Source organism: Coregonus lavaretus (genome assembly GCF_964263955.1).
Source record: "Coregonus lavaretus genome assembly, chromosome: 10".
Taxonomy (NCBI): Eukaryota; Metazoa; Chordata; class Actinopteri; order Salmoniformes; family Salmonidae; genus Coregonus; species Coregonus lavaretus.
Genome location: NC_139997.1, coordinates 35,085,316 through 35,107,625, shown reverse-complemented (window position 1 = coordinate 35,107,625; position 22,310 = coordinate 35,085,316). Strand labels below are relative to the sequence as shown.

The 22,310-nt window shown below is 43.0% G+C and overlaps 1 protein-coding gene across 1 annotated transcript in view; it reads right to left on the bottom strand.

Annotated features, from left to right (window-relative positions):
• Positions 1–6,024: 6,024 nt before the first annotated feature.
• The window catches only part of LOC311136257 (solute carrier organic anion transporter family member 2B1-like), a 28,654-nt gene continuing 12,368 nt past the window's right edge, over positions 6,025–22,310 (bottom strand). Inside the window, exons 10-15 of the mRNA XM_084170388.1 lie at positions 21,513–21,702; positions 21,238–21,388; positions 18,351–18,520; positions 15,984–16,048; positions 7,499–7,619; positions 6,025–7,225 (exon numbers count right to left, since the gene is read on the bottom strand). Of these exons, the coding sequence (XP_084026514.1) occupies positions 7,039–7,225; positions 7,499–7,619; positions 15,984–16,048; positions 18,351–18,520; positions 21,238–21,388; positions 21,513–21,702 (884 nt within the window). The 3' untranslated portion in view covers positions 6,025–7,038. The remainder of the gene's footprint in view (positions 7,226–7,498; positions 7,620–15,983; positions 16,049–18,350; positions 18,521–21,237; positions 21,389–21,512; positions 21,703–22,310) is intronic.

Sequence of the window (22,310 nt, the reverse complement as noted above, 5' to 3'; positions counted from 1 at the left end):
ATAAACTTGTAACCCCACTTTTGAGAAAATGGCCTGTGAATGTTTTGGTACACCTACTGGAGAGCTCTTTGTCTACACCCATTCACCATTCAGCATCGTATACACCCTCTTAAGCCTTAGTCCCACCCATCTCTATAAGGATTCACATGTAGAAGCAGAATGTATTGGTAAAAATACACTATCTAGTCCTTAGCATATACAGTGAGAGAAAAAAGTATTTGATCCCCTGCTGAATTTGAACGTTGTCCCACTGACAAAGAAATGATCAGTCTATAACTTTAATGGTAGGTTTATTTGAACAGTGAGAGACAGAATAACAACAAAAAAATCCAGAAAAACGCATGTCAAAAATGTTATAAATTGATTTGCATTTTTAATGAGGGAAATAAGTATTTGACCCCCTCTCAATCAGAAAGATTTCTGGCTCCCAGGTGTCTTTTATACAGGTAACGAGCTGAGATTAGGAACACACTCTTAAAGGTAGTGCTCCTAATCTCAGCTTGTTACCTGTATAAAAGACACCTGTCCACAGAAGCAATCAATCAATCAGATTCCAAACTCTCCACCATGGCCAAGACCAAAGAGCTCTCCAAGGATGTCAGGGACAAGATTTTAGACCTACACAAGGCTGGAATGGGCTACAAGACCATCGCCAAGCAGCTTGGTGAGAAGGGGACAACAGTTGGTGCGATTATTCGCAAATAGAAGAAACACAAAATAACTGTCAATCTCCCTCGGCCAGGGGTTCCATGCAAGATTTCATCTCGTGGAGTTGCAATGATCATGAGAATGGTGAGGAATCAGCCCAGAACTACACGGGAGGATCTTGTCAATGATCTTAAGGCAGCTGGGACCATAGTCATCAAGAAAACAATTGGTAAAACACTACGCCGTGAAGGACTGAAATCCTGCAGCGCCCGCAAGGTCCCCATGTTCAAGAAAGCACATATACAGGCCCGTCTGAAATTTGCCAATGAACATCTGAATGATTCAGAGGAGAACTGGGTGAAAGTTTTGTGGTCAGATGAGACCAAAATGGAGCTCTTTGGCATCAACTCAACTCGCCGTGTTTGGAGGAGGATGAATGCTGCCTATGACCCCATGAACACCATCCCCACCGTCAAACATGGAGGTGGAAACATTATGCTTTAAATAAATAAAAATGCTTTGGGGGTGTTTTTCTGCTAAGGGGACAGGACAACTTCACCGCATCAAAGGGACGATGGACGGGGCCATGTACCATCAAATCTTGGGTGAGAACCTCCTTCCCTCAGCCAGGGCATTGAAAATGGGTCGTGGATGGGTATTCCAGCATGACAATGACCCAAAACACACGGCCAAGGCAACAAAGGAGTGGCTCAAGAAGAAACACATTAAGGTCCTGGAGTGGCCTAGCCAATCCCATAGAAAATCTGTGGAGGGAGCTGAAGGTTCGAGTTGCCAATCGTCAGCCTCGAAACCTTAATGACTTGGAGAAGATCTGCAAAGAGGAGTGGAACAAAATCCCTCCTGAGATGTGTGCAAACCTGGTGGCCAACTACAAGAAACGTCTGACCTCTGTGATTGCCAACAAGGGTTTTGCCACCAAGTACTTAGTCATGCTTTGCAGAGGGGTCAAAAACGTATTTCCCTCATTAAAATGCAAATCAATTTATAACATTTTTGACATGCGTTTTTCTGGATTTTTTTGTTATTCTGTCTCTCACTGTTCAAATAAACCTACCATTAAAATTATAGACTGATCATGTCTTTGTCAGTGGGCAAACGTACAAAATCAGCAGGGGATCAAATACTTTTTTCCCTCACTGCATCCTAATCTGACTTTGGTGCAGGTCATGTTGTTCTTCACGTTACCGTCTCTGGTAAACACACACTATATAAAATAAAATCAAAGTTTATTTGTCACATGCATAGGATACAGAAGTGTAGGGATGTAGCTCAGTTGGTAGAGCATGGCGTTTGCAACACCAGGGTTGTGGGTTCGATTCCCAAGGGGGGCCAGTATGAAAAATAAACTAACTGTAAGTCGCTCTGGATAAGAGCGTCTGCTAAATGACTAAAATGTAAATGTAAAATGTGTAAACAGTACAGTGAAATGGTTACTTGCATAGTGGAGTCTTTTATCTAGACCCATATTCCCAAGCCATACTACCATGCACCATGCATGAATCTGCAGGTAGCTAAAGCTAACCAGTTAGGTTCAATGTTAGCTAGTTAGCTAACATTAGGCTATAACTAGCAATGCAAATGGATTTCTGAGATGCAGATAATATTACAACACAGCTCTTACACGTAACGTTAGCTAGCGAGCCAGCCAGCTAACGTTAGTTAGCTAGCTAACAGTACGCTTTATCTTGCAATGAAAATAACTTTCTAAAAAAATTGGAAACGTATAATATCTGAAAATTTAGCTAGACTCTTACCCGTATACATGGATGAACGCTTCTCCCTCTCTGTCATGGATACCATGGTTGACCTTAGTTTGAAGATGTAATCCGGAGACAGGTGTTTTATACAACAGCCTTCTGGGTTCTCTTTTTGACTCTGACCGCATTTGCAATCATACTCTTCTGTGACAACAACACTGTTGATCATCATCAGAAGACACTACAATGTCTGGTTCAATTATATTGTTTTTACCTAAATCAGAGATTTCCTCATCGTCTGATTCATTTTCAGAATCAGAGAGAGTCAGCATGGCACGATCGTCCTCCAGAAAGTAGGCCATCACAACTTTTTCCCACTGAACGTTGTCGATAGCGCCTGTTAAATTCAGGGCAGCAATGTTGAGAGCAGTAGCAACACTTTTGCAGTTCTTCATGATATCTTTCAAAAAAGGTGCGGTAGAAAGGATTATCTACACATACTGAGCAGCTCATGTTATAGACAGAAGCATGCTCCATGGCAGACCAATCCGAACTAATCTATCGGCATGTCCAGCCCACTCATTATCTCAGCCAATCATGGCTAGAGGAAAGGTTCCTGTCTTTTTCCGTGGCTAAACCAACTAGGCTCGTAATTTTACAATTGTATTTGTATTTACAGATGGCATACAAGTTTGTTATTAAAGGCACATGAAAGTTCACATGTTCCAGAAGGCATTTCTGCCCCAAAACGCATTTTGTTTAAAAAATAAGTTTTTACATTCAAATGCCTCTCCTGTGAAGTAGTGACGTGCGACATACACCTAGCTTCCTGGAACGGGTCACATATAGTCTTCTCATTCTTCTCTGTACTTCAGATTATCTTTCAAATTAAACATAGATGAGGAGTATGTGCAGTGTATGTGGTATGTTTGCATTGAGTCATGTTTCTTGTATGAAATTATTCGAAATAAATGTTCAAAGTTTGGGAAGAGATTCCTGTGGTCACGGTAACCCTTCCCAGAACAAATACAACCAAAGCCATGCCTGGAAGACATCAGTCCCTGATTGTTCAATGTCAGTGGAAACGGTTAACCTCAGGCATTAAACCATTCAGCATTTCACAACTTCATGTTTTCATGGCAATATGGGTCAGATTTTCGTAAGAAAACACACACACACACACACACACACATACACAGAGGAAGCAGGGTACAGACATGGGATGCAGTTTCACAATGTGATAAAAGAAGGGGAGATGTGGCTGAGGTAAGGGTTAGTCTGTGTACATAGACAAAAGAGGAGACTTCTGACAAATTATTCGAAGACTGTTGACAGACACCTCTGTGACTAACTGACTGGTCATTAAGGGGTCAGAGATAAATTAAATGTGTATACGTTCAATTACTTATGCATATGCATAAGTAATACATAAAAAAATAAAAAATATATATGTATTCACTAACTGTAAGTCGCTCTGGATAAGAGCGTCTGCTAAATGACTAAAATGTAAATGTAAATGTAATACAAACGTATACAAATTTAATTTAATTTATCCCCCAAAAATCCTTACCCCAGGATACTTTAACTGGTGACTAACCGGGAGTATAAAGAAAAAGGAGCACTCTGTTTCTGTGTAAATCTGATGGATATATTGACGGGACCAACAAACAATAGGCTTACAATTCGTCATGAATCGCCTTCATCAGAGCCTTGAGTAGGAAAAGGGTGGGAGGCACCTATATACCCTCGCAGGGGAGTGTCACTCACTCACTCACTCACTCACTCAGAGCCAGCCAGCAGACACACACTCGCGCACACACACAGATGTTAACTCTGATATTGTGAGATTCAGGTGCATTCAGATATAAGATATATCACTGTTAGGGAGGTCTTGGCAGGTCCCATCTGAGCAACTCCACACAAACACACACACACACACACACACACACAATCGTTCATGCACCAGCTTGTGTCACCCCATACCTGTGTAAGACAGTAAGTCAGCAAGACACAGTTGCTCTATAAATTAAAAACATGCCATCTCCTGGCATGACTCCTTGACACAACCTTTTCTGCGGTAAAAAGATGAGGCCTGAACATGTCTGCTGATAGAGTTTATTAACCTTGTATATCATCACTCAAGATGGCAGTTGTAAATGCTTGGCCCAGTTATCACAACATCCCCCCACCATCTCCACCTCCCTCCTCTCTCTCCCCTCAGAGAGCAATGCCCTCTTCCATGTCACATGGGTTCTCATTAGTTCATTACATGCATTAATTTTTCCCTGTTTGGAAAGGGCCTTTGAACTCACAATGCTTGCCTACCATAACTCATTACATGACAAGAGCAATGGAGAAACAGATGCCTTGTGTGGAATTGTCCATCAAATAAAAATCCCACTTTATATAATGTACATGAAAATATATATATTTTTAAATTCACAGGATAAGATTTTAAGCATGATATGTTATTGGAGTTGTATAAATGTAAGGTGCTTACTCAATCTATAATGATAATGTATTTGAAAGTATACATTCACCATTTTATATTGTTTACAAAAGACAAAAAGCATTAAAAAAAATCAGTAGAAAAATATATGGTATATAAAAATGGTATAAATACAACCAACATCTGAAGAGCATTGGCTTGGTGAGTTTGGTTTTCTAATGCTCTCTTTGGTCTGACAGCTTTGGTCTACAGTTCATATATCAGGTGGCTCCTGTAATACTCACTATAGGTAGAGGTTACTCTCTAGAGATCTAGGATCAGCTTATAGCAGCTTATCATCCCCAAGTCCTAACCTTAACCATAAGAGGTATAGAAAAATATCTGATCCTGTATCAGTGGATAGGGAACCACTCAGACTGGTCCCAGAGAATGACATGCTATAGTAAACGTGCCATGGCTCAGATACAGCACTGGCCATACACATTATTACAGTCAGTTTGGGAGCAGTAATAGTGTACTTGCTGTAAGCACAGTGTTGGGGATTAGTGAACTATGTAGTTCAACCAGTAATTTAACTACCTTTTGCAGTAGCTTAGTGGTAGTTGAACTAAATTCAAATATTGGTAGTGTTTTCAGTAGATAACTAGAAAAGCATAGGATAGGCTAGGATAGCCTGAATATGTGAAAGTTGGTTTGTTGTCTCTAGCTTGAATGGTTCAAGAGTTACTGTGGGTGAGGTATTTTATGCAAATGTAGCAAATTTGAATAGTTATCGTTTATAAATGTTTTTAAGAATCGGAAGTTACAATAGCCTGAACATGTGAAAGTTGGTTTGGTGTCTCTAGCTTGAACGGTTCAAGAGTTACTGTTGGTGAGTTAATTTATGCAAATATATGTAGTTATAGTTAATAAAGATTTGGAAGTTGGGATAGCCTGAATGTTTTAAAGTTGGTCTTGTAGCTTAATTGGCCAAGGAACTGGTCCATTTTGAAAAGCTACCTCTGTATTCCTATGGTTCTAATTTAAACCCATGTTAATTTATGCACATTTAAAATCGTTATAGGTCAAAAAGTATACATTGTTTAAAAACATCATTTGATAAGCAATCTAATTTGGGCCAGTCTGAACATCTCAACGTTGGTTTGGAATTAATAGCTTAAACAGTGAAAGAGGAGATAGGTCTAGAATTTAGATTTTTTTTTTCCATTCAAGACTATGGCCCTTTTTTCCACATTGTTGGTTTCGTGTTAAATCGTTTAAGCTCTTAAGCGGGCTAAAGAAATCAAATAATAATAATAATATGAGTATGAGTATGTAAGAAATCTAGAGTTGTGCTTTGCCTTCAGCAAGCACACCTAATTACTTTTTTTTTTGCCATGTAGGGGTGTAGCTAACTACTGGAACTCCACACTACTGTTTTGCAAAAATAAAATATGGGTGATGTAGGCAATAATTTCCTTTATTTTTCTGCATCACACCTGCCTAATTCATTTCTGTCATTTAGCAGACACACTTATCCAGAATGCATACATTTTCTTACTGGTCCCCCATTGGAATCAAACCCACAACCCTGGCTTTGCAAGTGCCATGCTCTTCCAATTGAGCCACACAGGACTTAATTCTCAATTGAAACATCGTTTTTGTGTTTAGTAGGCTAAATTACACATTCTGTTGACATATGACCCCAAAGTGATGTGTTCTTGCAATTTGTAGTCTATGACATTGCGAGATTTACATATGATAATTTTCACGAAGTAGTTTGGATATAGTGAACTCCTTTTGTAAAGTAACTTTAGTTTAATAAAACTATATTTTTCTTAAGGGTAGCTTTAGTATAGCTTAACTTCTTCCAGTGTGAAGTAATTGGTAGCTTCCCAAACTATATTTTCAGAGTAGCTTCCCCAACACTTTCTAAGCACTGCTCATTGGCCAACAGGACACACACAGTAAGAGATGGACTCTCAATGAGAGAGAATGCTAAGGAGCAGCTCTCATTTCTGTAGTCTTCATCATGACCCTCTGAGGGATAGAACTAGACTGATACATTATTTCCCTCAGTATACTCAGCTCACAATTCAGTTATTTCTCGGTTCCTCTTTCTTTCTTTCTTTCTTTCTTTCTTTCTTTCTTTCTTTCTTTCTTTCTTTCTTTCTTTCTTTCTTTCTTTCTTTCTTTCTTTCTTTCTTTCTTTCTTTCTTTCTTTCTTTCTCTATCAGGCCTCTCTCATGCTGCCATGCTCTGCTGTTCTTTTGAGGCGGTGTTCTTGTCTGGACTCTGCTCTCTGTTAATCATAGTGTATCTCTGTCCTGCCTGCTGGCCTTTTTTTCCTGCCCTATGTCTCAGGACCAGGAGGGAGAGCAGGAAGCAGACAAACGCTCCGCAGACAAACAATACCTGCAGACCCAGGAACCTGCACACAGAAGAGAGTGGGACTTGTCAATATCAGACATTCTCTATACTCTATAACAGGCCTGGGTCTAAGAAATACAGTATTGGAAATACTTTTAAATACTTGAACTGTGTTTGATTTAGTTTGCCTGGTAAAATGGTCCATAAGTGCTCTATGCTAAATCAAGCGCATCTCAAATACTTTCTAGTATGGCTGATATGGCTGATATGGCTGATATGGCTGACATGGCGGCGTGAGTCAGTGCGGGAAGCAGGTATATCTGTTGGTTCTTGCCTCTGTCTGAAGAGGTCCATGTTGTAGTAGTGACACGACGTGTTCCTCCCACATTTATTTCCCCAGATGATACAGGTGGTGTCTATGGCAGTACCATACAGGACTGGGGCTGGCAGGAACGCTGGAGACACACATACACACAATTATAAACACACATCCATGCACGCATGCACACAGACATGCATGCACACACTGTGTAAACAGACATTTGGATGAGCGCCTGCGAGGTGATTCTTCTTGAGTGGCAGTGTTTTTATGTTAATTATCTCCTGAGTGGCGCAGTGGTCTAAGGCACTGCATCGCAGTGCTAGCTGTGTCACTAGAGATCCTGTTTCGAATCCAGGCTCTGTCGTAGCAGGCTGTGACCGGGAGACCCATGGGGTGGCGCACAATTGGCCCAGCGTCGTCCAGGGTATGGGAGGGAATGGCCGGCAGGGATGTAGCTCAGTTGGTAGAGCATGGTGTTTGCAACGCCAGGGTTGTGGGTTCGATTCCCACGGGGGGCCAGTATGAAAAAATAAATACAAATAATAATAATGTATGCACTCACTAACTGTAAGTCGCTCTGGATAAGAGCGTCTGCTAAATGACTTAAATGTAAAAATTATCCCTGTAGAGCCTTGTTTCCATAGTGTACATGGTCCTGCTTAAAGGTAGAGTAAGCTAAATGACATTGCACGAGCAGTTGGGCGAGATGCAAGACTTTGCTCTCACACAGTATCTGCGCATGCTCACAAGTTCGCTTCACACTTACAACGGACCAAAACAGCAGAGAAGTTTGGCATCGCGCTCCAATGCTCTTAGTTGTTGCGAAAATTGACCCACTATGCTGTTTGCTTTGTTAATCTAGGTCATGTTGCTGACTCTACCTTTAATGTCACCTAACAGGATGGACAGAGAGGAAAATTCAGGGATGGATTTTTGAAAGGCAGTTTGCCAGACGTTTGCTGTTAAAACTGTGGATGTCGGCTCGACCAGAAAAATCGATCACTGTAGGTAATTTATCTAGATTTCTTGGAATCCCGGGAAAAGATATGAGAGTGTGATGTAGTGTCTTAGCTCTTATTACTAATTGATATAATAAGAAAGACTCAGAATACAAGGAAGTGAACTGGAGCTTCACATTTACTAAAGCAAGTTAGTACAAGAATAACATAGAGCAACACTGCGCATAACCAAGGGCGCGCCGTTCTTAAAGGGGACATCAGTAATTAACAGAACATAACATTCCTTCTCTTATACAATCAGTTACTTTTACCAAACCACAACCGAAACATTTCCCAGAACTTGTTGTAGTTATTTTGCATCTTTGATTTGAACTTGAACAGTCTTAGTTCTTTTGTTTGTTTTTGTTTGTTTCTAAGTCTGTCTGGTGGACGGTGGAGTCGTTCCGGATAGCACCTTGGAATGTCTGGAGGCTCCTGCACATCCTCAGTGTGTGTGCTTGCTCCATAATAATTTCTGCTATAGCAGCACCTTCGTCCACACGTTCCCTTCTTTCAGCCTGGGGTCTCTGTACTGCCCCACTGTCCTCTACAGTTCCCTGTGTGTCACTCCCAGGAGCTCTCTGTGCCTGTTCTTTCTCGATTGGTGGGCTGTTTTCCGCGGAATGCATTTGGTTAATGTGACGCCGCCACATTATGTCTGGGCTCACTTGAACCTGGTAAGTTCTGGGTCCCGTTTGTGCGTGTACGGTCCCTCTTGTCCATTTCCCTCCCCTTCTGTAGTCTCGCACCATTACTTCCTGTCCTGTTCGGAGATGGCACTCCCGGCCGCCGGAGAGCATCTTGGCTTGTTTGTTCAGTACTTAATTACGCCTGTTTGGCTTCATGATGTCCAGCTGTGTGCGGAGAGGCCGCCTGAACATCAGTGCAGCTGGGCTTTCATTTGTCGTGGCATGTGGGGTGTTTCGGTAGGAGCCCAGGAACTTGGCCAGTTTTGTTTGCAAAGTCCCTTCGTCTCGTTTTGCTGCACGGAGTCCTTGCTTTAGGGTTTGCACAAAGCGTTTCGCCAGCCCATTGGTGGCAGGGTGGTACGGAGCTGAGGTTGAGTGTTTGATTCCGTTTACTGACATGAATCTTGTAAACTCATCACTTACGAAAGCTTGCGCGTTGTCGCTTACCAGCTGCAGAGGCAATCCGAAGCGTGCAAACGTTGTTCTGAGACACTTTATAGTCTGAGCGTAGGTGGAGGAGTCAGTGCAAAACACCTCTGGCCATTTGGAATGGGCATAAACTATAACCAGAAACATGTGCTTTTCAAAGGGGCTGGCGTAGTCCACATGAATTCTCTGCCATGGCTCTGTGGGCAATTCCCATGGGTGGACTGGGGCAGGAGCAGGCATGTGAAGGGTTTCCAAACATCCGCTACAGTTCATTGCCATGTTTTCAATCTATGGATCCAGACCGGGCCACCAGAAGTGGCTCCTCGTGAGCAGCTTCATTTTGACAATTCCAACATGCCCTTCATGTAGTTGCTGCAAATCCTGATGTTGGCATTTCTGTGGTATCATGACTCTCATTCCCCACATCAAACATCCTTGGTACGTTGTAATTTTGTTTCACCGCTGGAAATACGGTGTCAGCTCCTTTCTGCCTGTAGCTGGCCATCCTGACATGGTGTAGGTGTATACTTTTGACAATGTCACATCTTTCCTTGTCTCCCGTTTGATAACAGTGCTTGTGACAGGTAATGCCTCGAGCTGAGAGGTATGGAAAATGTCCACTGCATCCACACTCCTTTGTCTTTCTCTTGTACAGGGCAGTCTGGATAATCCATCTGCATTTGTGTTGAGGGACGATGGCTTAAACTCAATGTCATACATATGACCGGCAAGGAACAAGGCATATCGCTGTAACCTGGCCGCTGTCATTGCCGGAAAGCCTTTTTTTGGACTGAAAATGGAAAGCATTGGCTGGTGATCCGTAACCAGTGTGAAACGCTTGCCATATAGGTATGCATGGAATTTCTTGTGGCCCCACACTAGCGCCAGTGCTTCTTTGTCGATTTGTGAGTAGTTCTTCTCTGCATCATTCAATGTTCGTGACACAAAGGCCACTGGCATCTCTGACCCATCTTTCAGTGTGTGTGAAAGGACGGCCCCTAAGCCATAAGGGGACGCATCACAAGCCAACTTCACTGGCAGTTCGGGGTCAAAATGCATCAGGACCTGTTCAGATGTGATGAGCCGTTTTGCCTCAAGAAACGTATTTCCACACTGTGCTGTCCACTGCCATGTCCAATTCTTTTCCAGGAGCTGATTGAGAGGCTGGAGTACTGCTGAAAGGTTTGGGAGGAATCTTCTGTAGTATTTGATCAGTTAAGTGAAAGATCTCACTTCTGTCACATTTTGGGTCGTGGTGCCTGTACCACTGCATCGATTTTGTCCTGTGTTTTGTGCAATCCATTTTGGTCGATTTCATGTCCACAGAAGACAATCTTATATTTGAAGAACTCACACTTCTGTAAGTTTGCCTGTAGTCCATACTCTTTCAATCTTCTCAGGACCTCTTTCAGGTTAGTCAGGTGCTCTTTGTCTGTGTGTCCTGTTATGATCATATCATCCACGACACACTGGGTTCCTGGGATTCCTTGCAAAATCTGGTCAATAGTTTGTTGCCAAATGGCTGGGGCTGAAGCAATGCCAAAAACCAGGCGGTTATACCTGTATAGACCTATGTGTGTGTTTATTGTGAGGTACTGTACGGAGCTCTCTTCAACGGTAGCTGCAGGTAAGCCTGTTTCAGGTTGATTTTACTGAAGTGTTTCCCACCAGCTAGTGCAGCAAAGATATCATCCAGACGTGGCAGGGGGTATTGGTCCACATGCAACATTGAATTCACAGTAACTTGAAGTCCCCACACATTCTGACAAACCCGTCTTTCTTTACAATAGGAACAATGGGTGTGGCCCATTCGCTTCTGTCCACTTTCGTCAGGATCCCTGTATCCTGCAAGCGATCGATTTCCGCTTCCACCTTTGGTCTCAGGGAGTATGGAACAGATCTGGCTTTGCAGAATTTTGGGGTTGCATCATCTCTCAGTATGAGTTTGGCTGTGAAGCCTTTTACTGTTCCCATCTGATCACTGAAAACGGTGTCGTATTTCTTCAGCAAGTGTTCCAGTGTTTGGTCTGTGCCTTTCTCTTTAGGCTGGGACGTGTGGAGCATTTTCAAGTCACACCAGTTCAGCTTTATTTTGGACAGGGGGGAGGGGCAGTTCCCGGCACCACATACAGCTGTAACGGCTGTGTTTGCTCCCCATAACTCACTCTGACCTGCAACACCCCCATTGGGCTCAATCGCTCTCCTGAGTGTGTCTTCAGCAACACATTTGTTTTCCTCAGCTTCATAGCATTGAAGTGCTCATTGTAAACAGTTGTCGAAATTATAGACACTGCAGAATCTGTGTCCAGCTCCATTTTGAGGGGTTTGCTGTCGATTTCTGGTGTCACCCATATTATGCTACTGCTGGGAGAAGTCACTGTGTTTAACTCCATTGTACCAATTAATTGTTCATCTGAATCACTGCCACTGTTCTCTGCTAGTACATTCACAGACCCTTTTATTTTCTCAGTTTTCCTGTTGTGACTGTATTTTGCTCTGCATGCTCTTTGAATGTGCCCCCTTCTATTGCATTTGTGACAAATTTCGTCTTTGAAACGGCAGTCCTCTGCTCTGTGACCATCTCTGTCACACCTGTTGCATTTTTCGGCTACACGGGGGTGCTGTTGGCTGCGTGAAAACTTGTGCAGGGAAGTTTGTGATAGGAGGTCAGTATTTATTTTACTTTGCATCTCAATTGCATCTTTGGTCGAGATGTCCATAGCTACAGCAATTTCAACAGCCTTTGCAGAAAATTTGATCTGATTTTGTGAGCAAACGTTTCTGAATGTGTTAATGTTTCAGTCCACAAACAAATCTATCCCTTAATGTGTCATTTAGGTTCTCTCCAAACTGGCAATGCTCAGACAGTTTCTTCAACTCTGCTACATATGTTCTAACACCCTCCCCCTCATTCTGGTCTCTCTTGTGGAAACGAAAACATTCCGTGATGAGGAGTGGTCTAGGTGATAGGTGATTTTGTAATATCTCCACAATCTCCGTGAATGTTTTATTGGAGGGCTTCAGAGGAGCAGTCAGATCTATTAGCAAACTGTACATTTTTGGGCCAATCAAACTCAACAACGCTGGTACTCTCTTGTTATCAGCAATGTCGTTTGCAATAAAGTACTGTTCCAGTCATTCAATGTAAGTTTCCCAGTTTTCTTGCGTATCATCAAACACCTCTATTTTCCCGATGCTAGCCATTCTCTTTACCTCCGGTCTGCCGCCTCGTTCTCGTCAGCACTCCCCTCGTCGTCACTGCTTGCTAGCTGCTGTGCTACAGGGTCAAAATCTTCCTCTCTTTCTACGAGCTCCATCGGCATTCGTGATGCACACTGTAGGTAATCATCCTCGTCACCATTGTAGTGTCTTAGCTCTTATTACTAATATAATAATAAGAAAGACTCCGAATACAAGGAAGTGAACTGGAGCTTCACATTTACTAAAGCAAGTTAGTGCAAGAATAACATAGAGCAACACTGCGCATGACCAAGGGCGTTCCATTCTTAAAGGGGACATCAGTAATTAACAGAACCTAACATGAGGAATGCTGATATTCAGTTCCTTCAGATATTATTCACACACCTTGACTTTTTCCACATTTTGTTGTGTTAAAAGGTGGGATTAAAATGGATTTACAGCCTAATTCTAAAATGGATTAAATAAATAAAAATCCTCAGCAATCTACACACAATACCCCATACTGACAAAGTAAAAAAAGGTTTATAGAATTTTTTGCAAATTTATAAAAAATACAAAACAGAAATACCTTATTTACATAAATATTCAGAACCTTTGCTATGAGACTCGAAATTGAGCTCAGGTGCATCCTGTTTCCATTGATCATCCTTGAGATGTTTCTACAACTTGATTGGAGTCCACCTGTGGTAAATTAAATTGATTGGAAATGATTTGGAAAGGCACACACCTGTCTATATAAGGTCCCACAGTTGACAGTGCATGTCAGAGCAAAAACCAAGCCATGAGGTCGAAGGAATTGTCCGTAGAGCTCCGAGACAGGATTGTGTCGATGCACAGATCTGGGGAAGGGAACCAAAACATTTCTGCAGCATTGAAGGTCCCCAAGAACACAGTGGCCTCAATCATTCTTAAATGGAAGAAGTTTGGAACCACTAAGACTCTTCCTAGAGCTGGCCACCCGGCCAAACTGAGCAATCGGGGGAGAAGGGCCTTGGTCAGGGAGGTGAACAAGAACCCAGTGGTCACTCTGACAGAGCTCCAGAGTTCCTCTGTGAAGATGGGAGAACCTTCCAGAAGGACAACCATCTCTGCAGCACTCCCCCAATCAGGCCTTTATAGTAGAGTGGCCAGACGGAAGCCACTCCTCAGTAAAAGGCACATGACAGCCCACTTGGAGTTTGCCAAAAGGCACCTAAAGACTCTCAGACCATGAGAAAGAAGACTCTCTGGTCTGATGAAACCAAGATTGAACTCTTTGGCCTGAATGCCAAGCTTCACGTCTGGGGGAAACCTGGCATCATCCCTACGGTGAAGCATGGTGGTGGCAGCATCATGCTGTGGGGTTTGTTTTTCAGTGGCAGGGACTGGGAGACTAGTCAGGATCGAGGAAAATATGAATGGAGCAAAGTACAGAGAGATCTTTGATGAAAACCTGCTCCAGAGTGCTCAGGACCTCAGACTGGGGCAAAGGTTCACCTTCTAACAGGACAACGACCCTAAGCACACAGCAAAGACAACGCAGGAGTGGCTTCAGGACAAGTCTCTGACTGTCCTTGAGTGGCCCAGTGAGAGCCCGGACTTGAACCCGATCGAACATCTCTGGAGAGACCTGAAAATAGCTGTGCAGCAACGCTCCCCATTCAACCTGACAGAGCTTGAGAGGATCTGCAGAGAAAACTCTCCAATTACAGGTGTGCCAAGCTTGTAGCATCATGCCCAAGAAGACTTGAGGCTGTAATCGCTGTCAAAGGTGCTTCAACAAAGTATTGAGTAAATGGTCTGAATAAATAAGTAAATGTGATATTTCCGTTTTTTTATTTTTAATACATTTGCAAAAAAACTGAACAAAACAGTAGTTGCTTTGTCATTATGGGGTATTGTGTGTAGTTTGAGATTTAATCAATTTTAGAATAAGGCTGTAACGTAACAAAATGTGGATAAAGTCAAGGGGTCTGAATACTTTCCGAATGTACTGTAATTGTCCTTATTTGTCAACGATCTACACAAAATATTCTGTAATGTCAAAGTAGAAGAAAAATATGAACATTTGTAAAAAATACAAGTATGAAAAATAAAACACTATCTTGATTACATAAGTATTCAACCCCCTGAGTCAATACATGTTAGAATCACCTTTGGCAGCGATTACAGCTGTGAGTCTTTCTGGGTAAGTCTCTAAGAGCTTTGCACACCTGGATTGTACAATATTTGCACATTATATATTTTCTAATTCTTCAAGCTCTGTCAAGTTGGTTGTTGATCATTGCTAGATAGTCATTTTCAAGTCTTGCCATATATTTTCAAGCCAATTAAGTCAAAACTGTAACTAGGCCACTCAGGAACATTCAATGTCATCTTGGTAAGCAACTCCAGTGCAGTGTATACTGTATTTGGCCTTGTGTTTTAGGTTGTTGTCCTGCTGAAAGGTGAATTTGTCTCCCAGTGCCTGTTGGAAAGCAGACTGAACCAGTGATGTGTTGTGTTGGATTTGCCCAAAACATAACGCTTTGTATTCAGGACATAAAGTTCATTTCTTTGCCACATTTTCCCAGTATTACTTTAGTGCCTTATTGCAAACAGGATGCATGTTTTTGAATATTTTTATACTGTGCAGGCTTCCTTCTTTTCACTCTGTCATTTAGGTTAGTATTGTGGAGTAACTTCAATGTTGTTGATCCATCCTCAGTTTTTTCCTATCACAGCCATTAAACTCTAACTGTTTTAAAATCAACATTGGCCTCATGGTGAAATCACTGAACGGTTTCCTTCCTCTCCGGCAACTGTATAGTTGTAGTGACTGGGTGTATTGATACACCATCCAAAGTGTAATTAATAACATCACCGTGCTCAATGGGATATTCAATGTCTGCTTTTTTTTTTACCCTTACCAATAGGTGCCCTTCTTTGCGAGGCATTGGAAAACCTCCCTGGTCTTTGTGGTTGGAGTCCATGCACACAGAGTCCATGCAACTTATTATGTGACTTGTTACTCCTGAAGTTATTTAGGCTTGCCATAACAAAGGGGTTGAATACTTATTGACTCAAAACATTTTTTATTAATTTGTAACCATTTCTAAAATCATAATTCTACTTTGACGTTATGGGGTATTGTGTGTAGGCCAGTGACACAAAATCTATATGTAATCAATTTTAAATTCAGGCTGTAACACTGTAACTCACCCAGCACTCTGAAGAGCATGTACTGAACCCCCACAGCAAAAGACTTATCCTCTGGTCTCACTGTCCTGCAGAGGAGAGCGGGAGAGAGCACGAGAGAGAGAAGGAAAAGGTGATGGATAGGGTAGAGGGGACGGAGAGATAAAGGATGGGTGAGGGGTAACATCACTCACAGTAACATAATCAGTGCTGGTGTGAAGAAGCTACTGACCAGCTGGATGGACCTGCGTTTAGGTCAGAGGGAAACACAACAGCTGAACGGATGCAGGAAACCATGTCAGACTTATCATACACACATCATACACGCGCATGCACAATCGCACACACACACACACACTTTGCACTGCTCAAATATCAACATGCAACACTACCCCCATCCACTTTATCTTGAAATCTTTGTTGTTGCATGTGCACCCTGCACCTTAGAGACTGCTTTCCCTATGTACGTAGAATCACTGAACACTGGTCACTTTAATTATGTTTACATACTGTTTTACCCACTTTATGCACTACCAGTCAAAAGTTTGGACACACTTACTCATTCAAGGGTTTTTTCTTTATTTTTACTATTTTTTACATTGTAGAATAATAGTGAAGACATCAAAATTATGAAATAACACATATGGAATCATGTAGTAAGCAGAAATAGCCACCTCTTGCCTTGACAGCTTTGCACACTCTTGGCATTCTCTCAACCAGCTTCATGAGATAGTCACCTGGAATGCATTTCAATTAAAAGGTGTCCCTTCTTAAAAGTTAATTTGTGGAATTTCTTTCCTTCTTAATGCGTTTGAGCCAATCAGTTGTGTTGTGACAAGGTAAGGGGGGTATACAGAAGATAGCCCTATTTGGTAAAAGACCAAGTCCATATTATGGCAAGAACAGCTCAAATAAGCAAAGAGAAACAACAGTCCATTATTACTTTAACACATGAAGGTCTGTCAATACGGAACAGTTCTTGAAATGTTCCGTATTGACAGACCTTCATGTGTTACCAGCCTCAGAAATTGCAGCCCAAATAAATGCTTCACAGACTTCAAGTAGCAGACACATCTCAACATCAACTGTTCAGAGGAGACTGTGTGAATCAGGCCTTCATGGTCAAATTGCTGCAAAGAAACCACTACTAAAGGACACCAATAAGAAGAAGAGGCTTGCGTGGGCCACGAAACACGAGCAATGGACATTAGACCGGTGGAAATTTGTCCTTTGGTCTGGAGACCAAATGTGAGATTTTTGGTTCCAACTGCCGTGTCTTTGTGAGACGCGGTGTGGTTGAACGGATGATCTCCGTATGTGTATTTCCCACCGTAAAGCATGGAGGAGGAGGTGTTATGGTGTGGGGGTGCTTTGCTGGTAACACTGTCAGTGATTTATTTAGAATTCATGGCACACTTACCCAGCATGACTACCACAGCATTCTGCAGTGATACGCCATTCCATTTGGTTTGGGCTTAGTGGGACTATCATTTGTTTTTCAACAGGACAATGACCCACACAACTCCAGGCTGTGTAAGGGCTATTTTAACAAGAAGGAGTGTGATGGATCCTGCATCATATGACCTGGCCTCCACAATCCCCCGACCTCCACCCAATTGAGATGGTTTGGGATGAGTCGGACGGCAGAGTGAAGGAAAAACAGCCAACAAGTGCTCAGCATGTGTGGGAACTCCTTCAAGACCGTTGGAAAAGCATTCCAGGTGAAGCTGGTTGAGAGAATTCCAAGAGTGTGCAAAGCTGTCATCAAGGCAAAGGGTGGCTATTTGAAGAATCTCAAATATAAAATATATTTTGATTTGTTTAACACTTTTTTGCTTACTACATGATTCCATATGTGTTATTTCATAGTTTTGATGTCTTCACTATTATTCTACAATGTAGAAAATAGTAACAAATTAAGAAAAACCCTTGAATGAGTAGGTGTGTCCAAACGTTTGACTGGTACTGTATGTATATAGTGTATTGTAGTCATGGCTCAACCTATATAACTACTACTGTACACACCTTTTCTACTCATATACTGTCCATACACACTATTATATATATTTATATTCCGAACTCTGACACTGCTCGTTCTGATATTTCTTAATTTCTTTCTTTTCACTTTTAGATCATGTGCGTATTGTTTTCTAGGTATTGGAGCTTGAAACAGAGAGAGACTGCAATAACATCTGCAGATCTGTGTCCCTGACCAATAAACTTCTCTCTCTCTCTCTCTCTCTCTCTCTCTCTCTCTCTCTCTCTCTCTCTCTCTCTCTCTCTCTCTCTCTCTCTCTCTCTCTCTCTCTCTCTCTCTGTCTCATTAGTGTGTGTGTTCAGTATGTTAGTATCATGTTAGGCCTGTGTGTGAATGGCGTGTGCGTGTTCTACCTCAGTATCATCATGTAGGATGGGGTCTGTGAGAATGATGCAATGAAGCAGGTGAGGGCAGAGAGAACCATGAAGGGCAGGAGAAGGTGTTTACAGCCACTACCGCATGTCCCTGGCAACGCATAACCATAGGATCCGCTGACCCCTATGCAGCCACAGTCTGTGTAGTTCTGTCAGAGAGACAGAGAGAGTCACATGACGTTAACCACCGGTCAATCAGACTCACACCATTACATCTGGCAGTAACTGTTGGCATTAGTAGGTATGAATGAGAATCTCATAAAGACAATGAAAAGACATTATCAAGAAACAATCTCTCTGGCTTCAAGCAAAGGTAATATTCTTCTCCCAGGCTTTGTGTGGTGGTGATGGTGATGGTGGTGGTGGTGTGTGTGTGCGTGCATGTGAGTGTAAGTGTGTGTGTGATGGTTCAAGAATGCTGAGTCTGGCTTTAAACCCTGTTTTCCATGCAGCAGACATCGGCTGTGACAGTAAAGCAGAAGTGAGGCCCCTTTAGAGTCTGTCTGACATGTCTACTTCCTGGAAACTCATCATCTAGGATTTATTCACCCATTCTGCATGTTATATGATTTCAAATCAAATCAAATGTATTGGTCACATACACATGGTTAGCAGATGTTATCGTGAGTGTAGCGAAATGCTTGTGCTTCTAGTTCCGACAGTGCAGTAATATCTAGCAAGTAATATCTAACAGTTCCACAACAAATATCTAATACACACAAATTGAAGTAAAGGAATGGAATAAGAATATATAAATATATGGATGAGCAATGTCATTGTCAGAGCGGCATAGGCTAAGATGCAATAGATAGCATAGAATACAGTATATACATATGAGATGGGTAATGCAAGATATGTAAACATTATTACGATAGTATAGATTACAGTTTATACATATGAGACGAGTAATGCAAGATATGTAATCATTATTAAAGTGGCATTATTAAAGTGACTAGTGTTCCATTTATTAAAGTGGCCAGTGATTTTCAAGTCTGTATGTAGGCAGCAGCCTCTCTGTGCTAGTGATGGCTGTTTAACAGTCTGATGGCCTTGAGATATAAGCTGTTTTTCAGTCTCTCGGGCCCAGCTTTGATGCACCTGTACTGACCTCGCCTTCTGGATGATAGCGGGGTGAACAGGCAGTGGCTCGGGTGGTAGTTGTCCTTGATGATCTTTTTGGCCTTCCTGTGACATCTGGTGCTGTAGGTGTCCTGGAGGGTAGGTAGTTTGCCCCCGGTGATGCGTTGTGCAGACCGCACCACCCTCTGGAGAGCCCTGCGGTTGTGGGCGGTGCAGTTGCTGTACTAGGCGGTGATACAGCCTGATAGGATGCTCTCAATTGTGCATCTGTAAAAGTTTGTGAGGGTTTTAGGTGACAGGCCAAATTTCTTCAGCCTCCCGCTGTTGTGCCTTCTTCACCACACTGTCTGTGTGGGTTGACCATTTCAGTTTGTCAGTGATATGTATGTCGAGGAAGTTAAAACTTTCTACCTTCTCCACTGCTGTCCCATCGATGTGGATAGGGGGTTACTCCATCTTGCTGTTTCCTGAAGTCCACTATCATCTCTGTTGTTTTGTTGACGTTGAGTGAGAGGTTATTTTCCTGACACCACACTCTGAGAGCCCTCACCTCCTCCCTGTAGGCTGTCTCATCGTTGTTGGTAATCAAGCCTACTACTGTTGTGTTGTCTGCAATCTTGATGATTGAGTTGGAGGCGTGCATGGCTATGCAGTCATGGGTGAACAGGGAGTACAGGAGGGGCTGAGCACACACCCTTGTGGGGCCCCAGTGTTGAGGATCAGTGAAGTGGAGATGTTGTTTCCTACCTTCACCACCTGGGGGTGGCCCGTCAGGAAGTCCAGGACCCAATTGCACAGGGCGGGGTTGAGACCCAGGGCCTCAAGCTTAATGATGAGCTTGGACGGTACTATGGTGTTGAATGCTAAGCTATAGTCAATGAACAGCATTCTTACATAGGTATTCCTCTTGTCCAGATGGGATAGGGCAGTGTGCAGTGTGATGGCAGTTGCATCGTCTGTGGACCTATTGGGGTGGTAAGCAAATTGAAGTGGGTCTAGGGTGACAGGTAAGGTGGAGGTGATATGATCCTTGACTAGTCTCTCAAAGCACTTCATGATGACAGAAGTGAGTGCTACGGGGCGATAGTCATTTAGTTCAGTTACCTTTGCATTCTTGGGTACAGGAACAATGGTGACCATCTTGAAGCATGTGGGGACAGCAGACTGGGATAGGGAGAGATTGAATATGTCTGTAAACACACCAGCTAGCTGGTCTGCGCATGCTCTGAGGACGCGGCTAGGAATTCCGTCTGGGCCGGCAGCCTTGCGAGGGTTAACACGTTTAAATGTCTTACTCACGTCGGCCACGGAGAAGGAGAGCCCACAGTTCTTGGTAGCTGGCCGGGTCGGGTGGCACTGTGTTATCCTCAAAGCGGGCAAAGAGCTTGTTTAGCTTGTCGGGCAGCAAGACGTTGGTGTCCGCGACGTGGCTGGCTTTCCTATTGTAGTCCGTGATTGTCTGTAAACCCTGCCACATACGTCTTGTGTCTGAGCCGTTGAATTGTGACTCCACTTTGTCTCGATATTTACGTTTTACCTGTTTGATTACCTTGCGGAGGGAACGACCACTCTGTTTGCATTCTGCCATATTCCCAGTCACCTTGCCATGGTTAAATGTGGTGGTTCATGCTTTCACTTTTTCGCGAATGGGATTTTGTTTTCTCTCTGCTTTCTTTTTTAAGTTCATGTGCAAATATAATACATGGAAGATTCATTGAATGGGAATGGTTGGCCAGGAGAAGTTAGGATTCGGCCCATTTATGGATAGGCAGGTGTAGTGGTTTACCAGGATTTTGCTGGTGCTGTTGTCCAGTACTTTGGTCATGCAGCCTGCATGACAGGGCGATCTGAACTCCACCCCGTCTGAGCCACACACTGGGTTAAAGGCCTCGGTCGGACAGGAGCACCCAGAGCTACACTCCAATGACCTGTTCTGTCTGAGAACAGAAGAAGAAGTAAGAGAAATGGTACCTGGTAGAGTACAAAATGGCAACTTATGGCTTAAGTGTTGTTTTAAGGAGAGTGGTGAGGTGAGGGTAACCTTTTGAGACGGCAACCTACTTGGTGGGGTAGATGCCGGTGACCCTCTGTGTGGAGCAGCCGAGGAGGAGGAGAGGTAGAGCGGTGAGTACACACATCAAGATGGCTGACGTGCACATGAGGGCAGAGCCTCTAGTAGAGATATTCAGCCTCCTCATCAGAGCCCCACCCAGCACGATGCCCAGCACCGCCAGAGGGATGTTCACCCCACCTACAGGCACACAGAGATCAAAGAGTAAGGGTCACTCAGATTAAAGCAGTAGACACGTTCCAGATCATGTTTATTGCAGTCACCCTGCACATCTCAGAAGATAGCTATGTTAATATGGTTCCCGGAGACATTAAACACTGTGAGATGTGCGCATCCCGACTTTGAGAAAGACAACCTGGAACGTAACCAGTGTTTCCCCTTACTTAGGCAGGGTGGTTCCCCTCTGCCTAGCTCTGTTAACCCCCTCCTAAAAATGGTCGGCCTTATTTGGTTGTCATAGAAAATGTTGATATATTGGCAGCTTCAGGTGCTAATGCTGGAGATTCTGCTCCCCACCAAAGAAATGGCTACAACACTGGAGTAAAGGGCAAGTAAATCCCATCCAGATTTGCCCCTGTTCATCAAAGAGAACATACTGTATTCCAAGGCTATAAACATGAGTGGCATGGGTGCTCTGCACATACAATGGAGTCTTTATCGTCTGGGCAGCTTCTGTGAATGATTACCTCCAGTTGATCATTAAACTGACAGAGTTTTATGGGTATTTGTGTACTATGCTAATTAGATTTCCACGGGGCGCGGACACAGTGTTTATGTGGGAGTTTTCT